This window comes from Pantherophis guttatus, chromosome 2 (genome assembly GCF_059756535.1).
Source record: "Pantherophis guttatus breed Tessera chromosome 2, ASM5975653v1, whole genome shotgun sequence".
NCBI classification, from domain to species: Eukaryota; Metazoa; Chordata; class Lepidosauria; order Squamata; family Colubridae; genus Pantherophis; species Pantherophis guttatus.
In genome coordinates, this window is record NC_142064.1 from 259,361,187 (window position 1) to 259,373,595 (window position 12,409).

Sequence of the window (12,409 nt, forward strand, 5' to 3'; positions counted from 1 at the left end):
CTGTCCTAAGGACATTGCATCACCCAGCAAACTTCAACCAAACCTGGGAGCTCAGACAAACATGACCCCATAGGAATCTGACAACAGCCAATAGAATACATGTTCTTGCACAGGAACAGGAAGTTCAAGTTCAAAGCCCAAGAAAAGGTATAAAATAACCCCACTCTTCACTCCATGTGGTCAACTGCACCAGGACCATGTGCTTGGTGGTTCTGTTCACCATTAAACCCTCTTTCCAATCAGCTTCCATGTTTCAGTGTCTTTCTCCGGGCTTGGAACGGAACCAGATGGATATTTCTCCCAACAGAATGGTCTTGCGAAAACCCAGATTCAAATCCACGGTCGATCACGGAGCTCTTCGCGAATCAGGTAGTCTTCGACTTAATGACCACAGTTGAGCCCAAAACGTCTGTTGCTAAACAAGACAGTTGTTAAGTGAGTTTGGCCCCATTTTACGAACTTTCTTGCCACCACGGTTAAGTGAATCTCTGTCGTTCTTAAGTTAGTAACACGGTTGTTAAGTGAATCTGGCTTCCCCATTAACTTGGCTTGTTAGACGGTCGCAAAAGGGGATCGCATGACCCCCCCCAGGATGCTCCAACCCATCATACATATGAATCAGTGGCCAAGCATCTGAATTTTGATCATGGGATCATGGGAATGCTGCAACGGTCGTAAGTGTGAAAAACGATCATAAGTCACTTTTTTTCAGTGCGGTTGTAACCTTGAATGGTCACTAAATGAGCTGTTGTAAGTCAAGGACTGCCTGTATTTAATTTTTGTATATGAAATGAAGAAGCATTATAGAAACTGGAAGTAATGGAGACAATGCCTCTGAATTCCAGTCCCAGAGGGACAGCGACAATCTTGCCTTTAATTTATTTTTATTATGTTTAAAGTGTTCTTCTGATTGTGATATTATTTTGATTGTTGTTGTATGCTACCCTGAATCCCATTTTTCTTTTTTTTCTTTTTTGCATCCTGGTTTTTTTAGCACCCGTTCAGGAGCTAGGCACCCACAATGTTAAAGGGAAGAGCTGTTTCCGTAAATCCCAACACCAAGGCCATAGACATAGCAGAAAGGCAACGGCAGGAAAACAAACAATTAATCACAGGTAAGGACTTTACAGGTGAATGCCAAGTTTCAAGCAGTCCAAAGTCAAGTCAAGGAATTCCAAGGAAGAGATGAGTCTTAGGTGATTTATGATCCTTGGCAGTGGTGGGTTTCAAATTTTTTTACTACTGGTTCTATGGGTGTGGCTTGGTGGGCGTGGCTTGGTGGGCGTGGCAGGGGAAGGATACTGTAAAATCTCCATTCCCACCCCACTCCAGGGGAAGGTTACTGCAAAATCCCCATTTCCTCCTGATCAGCTGGGACTTGGGAGGCAGAGGATAGATGGGGGTGGGGCCAGTCAGAATTTTTACTACCGGTTCTGCGAACTACTCAAAATTTCCACTACCGGTTTTCCAGAACTGGTCAGAACCTGCTGAAACCCACCTTTTGTTTCTATTCTTTCTTAGTGTTTGTGTTTTTAGTTTTTTTTTTTAAGATTAAAGATGGTTTTGTTAACTGCTAATGCATAGAATAAATACAGGTAGTCCTTGATTTATGGCCACACTTGAGCCCAAAATTTCCCTGGCTAAGCCAGACAGTTGTTAAGTGAGTTTTGCCCCATTTTATAACCTTTCTTGCCACCGTTGTTAAGTGAATCATTGCAATTGTCAAGTTAGTAAGGTGGTTGTTAAGTGAATCTGGCTTCCCCATTGACGCTGCTTGTCAGAAGATTGAAAAAGGGGATCATGTGACTCCCCAAGAGACTGCAACTGTCTAGTGTACGGATTTTGATCATGTGACCATGGGATGCTACAACAGTTGTAAGTGTGAAAAATGGTCATAAGTCTGCTGTAACTTCAAACAGTTACTAAAGAAATGGCTGTAAGTCGAGGACTAACTGTGAAAAAAAGGGGAAAAAAAGACTGCAAATCATATCTGATTGCGCAGCAAATGTTTTTAAATAGGCCATGATCCAATCCAAGCTGGCAGCTAAGCTCTTTCTTCTTCTGCAAGTATTGACTTGTCTCAGACTTCTCAGCCAAAAGTGTGTCACAATGTTGACACACTTTTCAGATGGGGGAATTCCCCAACCAGAGAGAGATAATAATTAAACTGATCCGTTTGGGGGTACACTGGGATAATTTTAAATCGTTTTTTTAACTGGGTTACTGATTTTAATTTTGTATTGTATTGTGATTCGTATTGAAGTTGTCATTTTGTAAGCCGCCTTGAGTCCCTAGGGAGAAAGGCGGCATATAAATCGCAATAAATAAATAAAATAAGTAAATAAATAATCAGTTAGGAGGGTCAGGGATCGTTTACTTTTAGCCAATTTTTAACCTAGACCAGTGTTTCTCAAACATGGCCGCTTTAAGATGTGTGGACTTCAACGCCCAGAATTCCTCAGCCAGCCATGCTGACTTGAGGAATTCTGGGCGTTGAAGTCCACACATCTTAAAGCAGCCAGGGCTGAGAAATAGCGATCTAGTGTCTCATTATAGAGTCTTGAACAGATTAACAGAGTTGGAAGGGACCTTGTAGGTCATCTAGTCTAACCCCCCCCCCCCAAGCAGGAGACTCTACACCAGGGGTGTCCAACTCAATTTCATTGAGGGCCGCATCAAGGTTGTATTTGACCTCGTGGGGCTGGGGGGGACATGGCCAGGAGGCGTGGCCGGCTCGATGTCACTCGTGTCGGGGGCACCTGTGGTGGCCCAGGCAGGGCTGGGGGATCTTCCTACAGCCCTCTGCTAGCGAAAATGGAGCTCAGGAGGGCCATGTGCAGCAGGGGTGGGTTCTACTTACCTTTACTACCAGTTCGCAACGGGGCCGTGCGCTCTTCTGTGCATGCGCAGAAGCATTTTGGTGACGTCGGGATCGGTGGGCGGGGCCTCCCGCCGGTTTTACTACCGGTTCTGTAGAACCGGTGCAAACCGGGGGGCAACCCACCACTGATGTGCAGCCACTGGCAGAGGTACTGTGGGCCAGTCCTTCGCTGTTTCCAGGGCGGCCCCACAGGCCAGATCTAAGCACCCTGTGGGCCGCATCCATCCCGCGGGCCTTGAGTTTGACACCTCTGCTCTACACCATCTCTGACAGATGGCAGTCCATCCATCATGATGGAGTTTCATCCATCAATTAAAAAATAGAACTCTGCAGGGAGATCGGTAACAGCAGGGTCCCCCAAACCCCGGGCTGCAGACCTCTACCGGGCTGTGGCCGGTTTAGAACCGGGCTGCGCAAGCGACAGGCGCATTTTGTGTGCACAATGCTCCACTCGTGCGAGTGGCGGGTATTTGCGTTTGCACGCAAGGCTCCAGTCCACTCTCACAGAACCATGCCCTCTCCCATCTTCTGTGACAGGCTGCCAAGCCGGAAAGGTTGGGGACCGCTGAGTAACAAGACCTGATGTGTCTTGGGACCAGGAGTGGGATTCAAAACTTTTAGCAACTGGTTCTCTGCCCAGTTGCTGGGTGGGCGTGGCCATGGTGGGCGTGGGCTACTCGGCCTCATTGATTTATTTTTGAAGAATGGGGGTCTACATGAGGCTTCCAAGTTCCAAGCATTGTTCAAAATACAGTTTATGCTGGGGGGGGGGAGAGTGCTTGGAGAGTAGGCTTCCTTCTTATTCATTTCAATAAAGTATTCAATAAAAAACAATGTAATATAATTAGGTAAGGCAGGGAGTTTGGTAGATGTCAGAGAATGCATTGGCATGTCCACAGTCACCTTGGTTGTTACTTAGGTTCTTTCTTTCTCTTTCTTTCTTTCTTTCTTTCTTTCTTTCTTTCTTTCTTTCTTTCTTTCTTTCTTTCTTTCTTCTCCTCCTCCTCCTCCTCCCCCTCTTCTTCTTCCTCCTCTTCTTCTTCTCTTCCTCCTCCTCCTCTACTTGTTCTTGTTCTTCTTCATCATCATCATCTTCTTCTTCCTTCTCTTCCTTCTCCTCCTCCTTCTCCTCTTCTTCTTCCTCTTTTTCTCTTCCCCCTCCTCCTCTTCTTGTTCTTGTTCTTCTTCTTGTTCTTCTTCTTCATCATCATCATCATCTTCTTCTTCTTCCTTCTCTTCCTCCTCCTCCTCTTCTTCTTCCTCTTTTTCTCTTCCCCTCCTCCTCCTCCTCTTCTTGTTCTTGTTCTTCTTCATCATCATCTTCTTCTTCTTCTTCCTTCTCCTCCTCCTCCTCCTCTTCTTCCTCTTCTTCTTCTCTTCCTCCTCCTCCTCCTCCTCCTCTTCTTCTTCACCCTCTTCTTCTTCTCTTCCTCCTCCTCCTCTTCTTGTTCTTCTTCTTGTTGTTGTTCATCATCATCATCTTCTTCTTCCTTCTCTTCTTCCTCCTCCTCCTCTTCTTCCTCTTCTTCTTCTCTTCCTCCTCTTCCTCTTCTTGTTCTTGTTCTTCTTGTTCTTGTTTTTCTTCTTCTTCTCTTCCTCCTCCTCCTCCCCCTCCTCCTCTGCCCCCCCCTTTCTTCCAGTATCATGCAGTCAGTTCTGTGGGCATCTCTCTTCACTTCATTCCCAGAAAACAACCCTGTAATGTAGGCTGGGCTGAAAGAACCCCTCAGCTCCATCTGTCTGAATGAGCCCCCCTAACTGAAGTAGACCTGACCCTGCTTTGCTCCAACCTTCCTACCTCCATGCAACCAAATATGAACTTTTTGTTGCCTCTTCAACCATGAAATACCAAACAATGGCCAAAGGGGAATATAACGCATCAAACAATACGGAATATTGTAGAAGGGGGAAATTCACTTCTGGGACCTTTTGCCTCAACTTTTTTTTTTTTTTTGAAAAAACATTGTGAAAGCAAACTCTCTCAGCATGCAACAATACATTTAAGGAGGATAGAAGCGGAGCTTTTGCACCTTTAGCCAAAAAGCTTAGCAGTCTATAAGCAGGGGGATAGTATTAAGTTTTGGGGCAAATTTGCAACCGGGTCTGGAATATCACACCCTACCTGCAGAAAACGCCCCCAGGAAGAGGAGAAGGTGGACATATGAGCCGAGACACTGCATTCCCGCTCCTTTTCTCTTTCCCTGCTCTTGCTTTCGTTACTGCAGGTGGAATGCAATTCTATGCTACCGTACTTATAAATGTTTTGGCCTCCTTCCCATCATGTGATGGACTGGCCCCTCCCTGAGAAAGCAGCTGAGTTGTGGGAAATGATAAATCTATTGATACACATCTAGGTTGACAAAGGTTCAGCCAAAAGCCAAAATCTGGCTTATTGGAAAATGATTTGAAAGTCTACTTAGCTGGGCAAAAGGCTGAGGGTCAGGCAGACATTTGAATCTTTAAACCCACAAACTCCTCCTTTTGTCAGCCTTACGCAGTTCGGCCGGGCTAGGCAAACCTCACTGGCACGTTCCCGCACTCAAACCTGGTTTTAATGCTCCTACAAAACCTTCACCTATGGTCAGTGTCGTTGGTGCGATGGCAGGGGTCAAAAGCACGGGGAACCGCCATTATTTTTGTGCAATTTTTTAATAAAAAAAAAAAAAAGATCTTTGCAAATCAGATAAGAGACTTCCATCAAAAATAAAGACTGTTGTTTCTCTTCTCTTAGGTAGATGTAATGCTCGACTTATAGTCACAATTGGGACCGGAATTCCCATGGTTAAGCAAGGCGGTTGTTAAATGAATCGCATCCAAATTCATGACTTTTTTTTTTGCCATGGTTGTTAAGCGAATCGTGTGGTCATTAAACAAATGCAGCTCCCTCATTGAGGTTGCTCGTCGGAAACCTGCTAGGAAGGTCACAGATGGCAATTGCATGACCCCGGGACACAGCTTTCAATACAAGCTGGTTGCCAACCGCCCAAATTTGACTGTGGGAACACTGTGACGGTTGTAAATCAGTGGTGTTGTAACTTCAAATGGTCACTAAATGAACAGTTATAAGTTAAGGACTACCTGTTCTGATAAGTTCCCCGACTTACAACCACAATTGAGCCCAAAATTTCTATTGCTAAGTGAGACTGTTGTTAAGTGAGTTTTGACCCATCTTACCACCTTTCTTGCCACTGTTGTTAAGTGAATCAGTGCAATTGTTAAGGTAATAACACAGATGTTAAGGGAATCTGGCTTCCCCACTGACTTCTCTTGTCAGAAGGATGCTGTTGTGGCCTGTCAGTGGCCTGTACAGTTAGTAGATGATTCCGACAGCAAGGAGGCTGGTGTGGTGCTGCGCCAGCAGCCTGTGCAGCTGGCGCTCGAGTCAGACAATGAGGAGGCTGGAGAAGATTTGGTGCCAGAGGCAGGGATTCAGCCAAGGCCTTCAGAACCTCCAGAAGCTCCCATAAGTGAAGAGGAAGGAGAGGAACCTCTTCTCGATGCACAAGTACGCAGAGCTGTTAAAAGGCAGGAGTGGTTCCTCAGGAGGAGGTCTCCTCGAGAGTAAGACTTGGGGCTAATTGGCCACTCCCCTAGCCTATTTAAGGAAGGACGAGGACTGATGCTATTTGCAGGAAACAACTTTGTTCATATTCCTTCGCATCTTGATTCCAGAAAAGTTTGATTCGGCTTTTGTTTCTCTCTTGTCAGTTTTCCTGCAAATTGCTTCTGGGCATTCTGCCAACCACAGTAAGATTACGGTTATCTGAAATACTGTGCCTCAGAATTGAGTTATTATTCTTTGGATTCTTGTCGGCTGTTAATGAAGTTAAATTAACAGCCCTTGTTCAGAAAAGACTGATTTAAACTGTACTTGTGTTCGAACAACTACTAAGAAAGCTCATTAGTAGTCCTTAATTAGTAAACTAAGGTTTGTACGGACTTTGTGTGTGCTGCGTTCTTTGGGGTCCGTAGCTGGGGCAGAACAGATGCAAAAGGAGATCATGTGACACCTCCCCCCCCCCCCGGGACACTGTAACGGTCATAAATGTGAGTCAGTTGCCAAGCATCTGAATTTTGATCATGTGACACTGGGAATGCTGCAATGGTCGTAAGTGTGAAAAATGGCCGTAAGTCATTTTTTTCCCCACTGCTGTTGTAACTTCAAACAGTCACTAAATGAACCGTTGTAAGTCAAGGGCTACCTGTATAGAAATGATGTACGTTTGTTTCTTGTTCTTGCTTGTTTTAGAACTGCTGCATCTGATCTGTTATTGTTTATCTATGTTTTCTTTTACTTAGAGTTCCAAAGCCTGTAGCAACAGCAACAGCGCTTAGACTTATATACCGCTTCACAGTGCTTTAACTACCCTCTGTAAGAGGTTTACAGAGTCGGCATATTTACCCCCCAATAATCTGGATCCTCATTTTTACCGACCTCGGAAGGATGAAAGGCTGAGTCAACCTTGAGCCTGGTAACACTCAAACTGTCGAACTGCTGGCAGTCAGCAGAATTAGCCTGCAATACTGCATTCTGACCACTGCGCCACCACGCTCCTCAGGTATTTCTTGGTCAATAACCATTTGTTTTAGCAACTATTTGAAAGTTTACAATGGCCCTGAATGAGAAGGTTCATAATCAGTCCTCATTGTTGCAGCTATGGCAGCATTTCTGTTGCCACAATACTGTAGTTTAGGTACTGGGGAAACTGCCTCACAATTACAACATTGCAGCTTCTCATGGTGATTATAATAGGAGGAAACCACGCTGAGAATTTTCAGCAGAAAAACAAGCAAACCTGAGAACCGCAGGCAGACCGGGGACAATGGACTGCCTAACCCTAGCCTTTATTTATTTATTTATTTATTTACTCACTCAACTTATGGGATGCCCCAAGTCTGTAGGAGTCTAGGCTGTTTTCAGGACACAGCAGTGAAAACAATGAAGGTGCACAATACGTCATCCTAAATGAAAGACCAAAGAAAAACAGCCATCAATTAAACCACTAAAATCTTTCCCGAAGGATCTAACCACCAGTTTGGTGCAATTTGACCCAAGGTCTAGAAGACAGAGCCTGGTTTATATACAGAATAAGTCAGGGGTGAAATCCAGCAGGTTCTGACAGGTTCTGGAGAACCGGTAGTGAAAATTTTCAGTAGTTCGGAGAACCAGCAAATACCATCTCTGGCTGGTCCCAGAGTGGGGTGGGAATGGAGATTTTACAATATGCTTCACCCCAGGAGTGGAGAGGGAATGGGGATTTTGCAGTATCCTTCCCCTGCCATGCCCACCAAGCCACACCACACCCGCCAAACCACGCCCACAGAACTGGTAGTAAAAATTTTTGAATTTCACCACTGGAATAAATAAGTTGGAAGGGACCTTGGAGGTCTTCTAGTCCAACCCCTTGCTCAAGCAGGAGGCTTTATAATATCATTTTTAGATAAATGGCTGTCCAGTCTCTTCTCAAAAGCCTCCAATGATGCAGCACCTACAACTTCTGAAGGCAAGATGTTCCACTGATTGATTGTTCTCACTGTCAGGAAATTTCCCCTTAGTTCTAGGTTGCTTCTTTCCTTGGTTACTTTCCATCCATTGCTTCTTGTCTTTCCCTCAGGTGCTTTGGAGAATAGCTCGACTGCCCCCCTCCCCCCCTTCTTTGTGGCAGCCCCTCAAATACTGGAACACTGTTATCCTGTCATCCCTAGTCCTCCTTTTCACTAGACTAGAGCCCCTTTGCTACAACTATTTGTTGTAGACTTTACTCTTCTAAGCCCTCTCATTAGTTTGATATTGGCAGCAGCCACACTCAAGTTAGGGTTTGCAAAAGAATTCTATTACAAAAGATTTGTGTTGAAAATCTTTGTGCAAATAAAAACCAGTAGTTTTTTGTTTATCAACTGCTGATACGGTAACAATCCTCTGAAAAAGACTGCGAAGCCAAACATTCTTTCTTTTCAGAGGAGTTTATTAAGTGCAACAAGAGATAAAAAAGAAAGAAAGAAAGAAAGAAAGAGAAAGAAAGAAAGAAAGAGAAAGAAAGGAAAAGAAAGAAGGAAGGAAAAGAAAGAAGGAAGGAAAAGAAAGAGAAGGAAGGAAGGAAAAGAAAGAAAGAAAGGAGGAAAGAAAGGAGGAAGGAAGGAAAAGAAAGAAGGAAGGAAAAGAAAGAAGGAAGGAAAAGAAAGAAAGGAGGAAAGAAAGAAAGGAGGAAGGAAGGAAAAGAAAGAAGGAAGGAAGGAAAAGAAAGGAGGAAAGAAAGAAAGAAGGAAGAAAGAAAGAAAGAAAGAAAGAAAGAAAGAAAGAAAGAAAGAAAGAAAGAAAGAAAGAAAGAAAAGAAGTAAATTAAAAGGAGGAGAGCACAGGGAAAAAGGGAAATAAAAAAATAAAAAAAAACTTCTGACTTTCTTCAGCACAGATACAAATATAAGGTGCAGTAGCCCTTCAAACTCTAAAATTAATCTTTAACTTTGGGATTTGATGATTACAACTATTTTATACTTATAAATAATTGTAATTGTCAAATCCCAAGGTTAAAATCTGATTATTATTTTTTTCCAGTTTCAAGCAAAAAATTCTAATCCGGTTTCCAAATAGAAACTAATTTTGCCTTTTCAGTTCTGCTCTCTCTGCTGCTCCATCATTTTCACTATCCCTTCTTCTACTGTAGGAATTTCTAAATTCTTTCATCTCTGTGCATACAAGAGTCTTGCTGTTGTTATCATATATGAAAACAGAGTCCCATGTTTTATTTCACTTTGTTTGCCCATCAAGCCTTAAAAGGAAACTTTTTGGTTTCAATTGCATGTTTAAGAATTCTCTGAATTCAAGTATCTATCTGGCCCCAGTCATATTTCTTTCAAGTGTTTCTTTCTTCTTTATAGTGCCTCTTTCAACCAGAGTCTTGGTCGTACAGTGGTCTAAGGCACCCTGTTATTAAGCTGGTTATTAAGACCAGCTGCCTGCAATTACTGCAGGTTCGAATCTTGCCAAGGCTCAAGGTTGACTCAGCCTTCCATCCTTTCTAAGGTAGGTAAATTGAGGACCCAGTTTGTGGAGGCAATAAGATGACTTTGTATAAATATACAAAAGGATGAAGGCTATTGCTGAGCACATTGTAAGCTGCCCTGAGTCTCTGGAGAAGGGCGGCATATAAATCAAATAAAAAAAAAAACAAACAAACCACAATTTTGAATAGATTGGCAAACGTTTATTTTATTTGCTAGCAGAATTTGCTAGCTGGAAGGATATGACCGAGTTAGAAACTGCTTAGAAGCTCATCACTCACATTTTTGGAGTTACCAAGTTGAAGCTGAGCCAGTTCTGTGCTTTGGATATGCAATTTTTTTTTTTCCAAAATAAGTGAACCAATAGTTTTAGGAACAAGGAAACAAAAGCACGGAAACTCTTCGCTTCACTTTTGAAACTTTAGGAACAAAGTAAAATGATACCTTTAATGAAATTGTTCTCAGGAGCAAAAGCGTATAGCACTACCCTATCCAAGTCTCTAGTCTTGGAAAATCTCCCAGGTTTGCGAGGGTCAAAAAAACAGAGAGACCCTCAGTTTTGTCGGGATTCAGCGTATTTTTTTTCCACAATCTTTTTTGACCATGTGCTACAGAAACCCCTGATATTGTGTGAAAGGGCCAATGCTTTGAAGCTGAAATTAAAAATGTAAAAATCAAGTTTATGTTTTGTTCCATACTTTACCCACAGCGGGAACGAAAAGGAGACTATATAAACATCAGCAGACTTTAAGAAGAGCTTTAAGACTTTAAGAAGAGCAAAAAAAAAAAAGGAATTGGAAAAAATACCCCAGAACGGGGGTCTCCAAAAACCTTGGCAACTTTAAGACTTGTGGACTTCAACTCCCAGAGTTCCTCAGCCAGTTTTGCTGGCTGAGGAACTCTGGGAGTTGAAGTCCACAGGTCTTAAAGTTGCCAAGGTTGTTGGAGACCCCTGCCCCAGAAGTTTTTCTATTGTGGGAAACATAATAGCATTTTTGTTTTTCTGTGACTTTCCTGTCTGCTGCAATCAGGGCCAGAAAATCCCCCAGTTTCAGGAAATCGATGTGTGTTTATTTAAGAATTCAAACAAGCTTTACTGAGGTACAAAATGCAAATATGAAGAGGAATACTTGATCACGCTTAGCTGAAGTAAACCTATATTTATCAGAAGTTTGCTAAGGTCAGTTTTTTTTTTAATTGATGGGTGATGTGCCAATGCAATATATATAACAATGCAATATGGGTAGTCTTTGACTTACAACAGTGCGTTTAGTGACCGTTCGAAGTTCCAAAACAAACACCCCTTGTGGACATCTCATAGAAACGGTGAAAGTGATGCAATTCCAGGTGTTTCTTGCAAATCATGTGATTGCATCGCAATGAACATTTCCTCATTTGTCTCCCTGGTTATGATCCACCCACCTCCTCTCATCTCTTCCCAGAAAATGAACTGTAATACTGAGGTTAACTTCAAATTAGGCAATTCTTAGATTCTGACAAGGACTCAATGGTGGCCGTGACCTAAACACTTTGTGTACTTGGATAATGATTTACATAAATTGTTTCAATTCCTACCCTCAAAACGACGCTATAGAGCACTGCACACCAGAACAACTAAACATAAGAACAGTTTTTTCCAGAATGCCATTACTCTGCTAAACAAATAATTCCCTCAACACTGTCAAACTATTTACTAAGTCTGCACTACTATTAATCTTCTCATCGTTCCCACCACCCATCTCCTTCCACTTCTGACTCTATGACTGTAATTTTGTTGCTTGATTTATATTGATGTTGTTTCCTGACTGCTTATTTGTACCCTATGACTATCATTAAGTGTTGTACCTTATGATTCTTGATGAATGTATCTTTTCTTTTATGTACTCCAAGAGCGTATGCACCAAGACAAATTCCTTGTGGGTCCAATCACACTTGGCCAATCAAAAATTCTATTCTATTCTATTCTATTCTATTCTATTCTATTCTATTCTATTCTATTCTATTCTATTCTATTCTATTCCATTCCATTCCATTCCATTCCATTCCATTCCATTCTATCTAACCTCCATTCATTATACCATTTCCTGATATTCTCAGGGCAATAGTTTTGAAATCCTCCCTTCCCCTGTACAGAGATATTATTCTGACTCTGGAGAAACTGTAATACCAAAAATGTAATCAGTTCAGTCTTTGCCATGTCATAACAGGTGGCCCTCGACTTGTGACCACAACAATGCCCAAATTTTTTTGTTGCTAAGCGAGACAGTTGTTAAGTGAATTTTACCCCAGGTGGAGGTAAAATTTATGACCTTTCTTGCCAAAGTTGTTAATGGGAATCATTGCAGTTGTTTCAGTTAGTGACAAGGTTGTTAAGCGAATGTGGCTTCCCCATTGACTCGGCTTGTCGGAAGGAGGATCACATGACCCTCGGACAACTGTGACTGTCATAAATGTGAATTGGTTGCCATTGTATGTCTGAATTTTGATCACATGACCATGGGGATGCTGCAATGGTTGTTAAGTGTG

General features: G+C 42.6%; 1 protein-coding gene across 1 annotated transcript in view; it reads right to left on the reverse strand.

The window, feature by feature from the left end:
• The window catches only part of LOC117667853 (complement factor B), a 43,286-nt gene extending 38,114 nt beyond the window's left edge, over positions 1-5,172 (reverse strand). Inside the window, exon 1 of the mRNA XM_034421465.3 lies at positions 5,004-5,172. Within this exon, the coding sequence (XP_034277356.2) occupies positions 5,004-5,061 (58 nt within the window). The 5' untranslated portion in view covers positions 5,062-5,172. The remainder of the gene's footprint in view (positions 1-5,003) is intronic.
• Between the last annotated feature and the right edge of the window lie 7,237 nt (positions 5,173-12,409).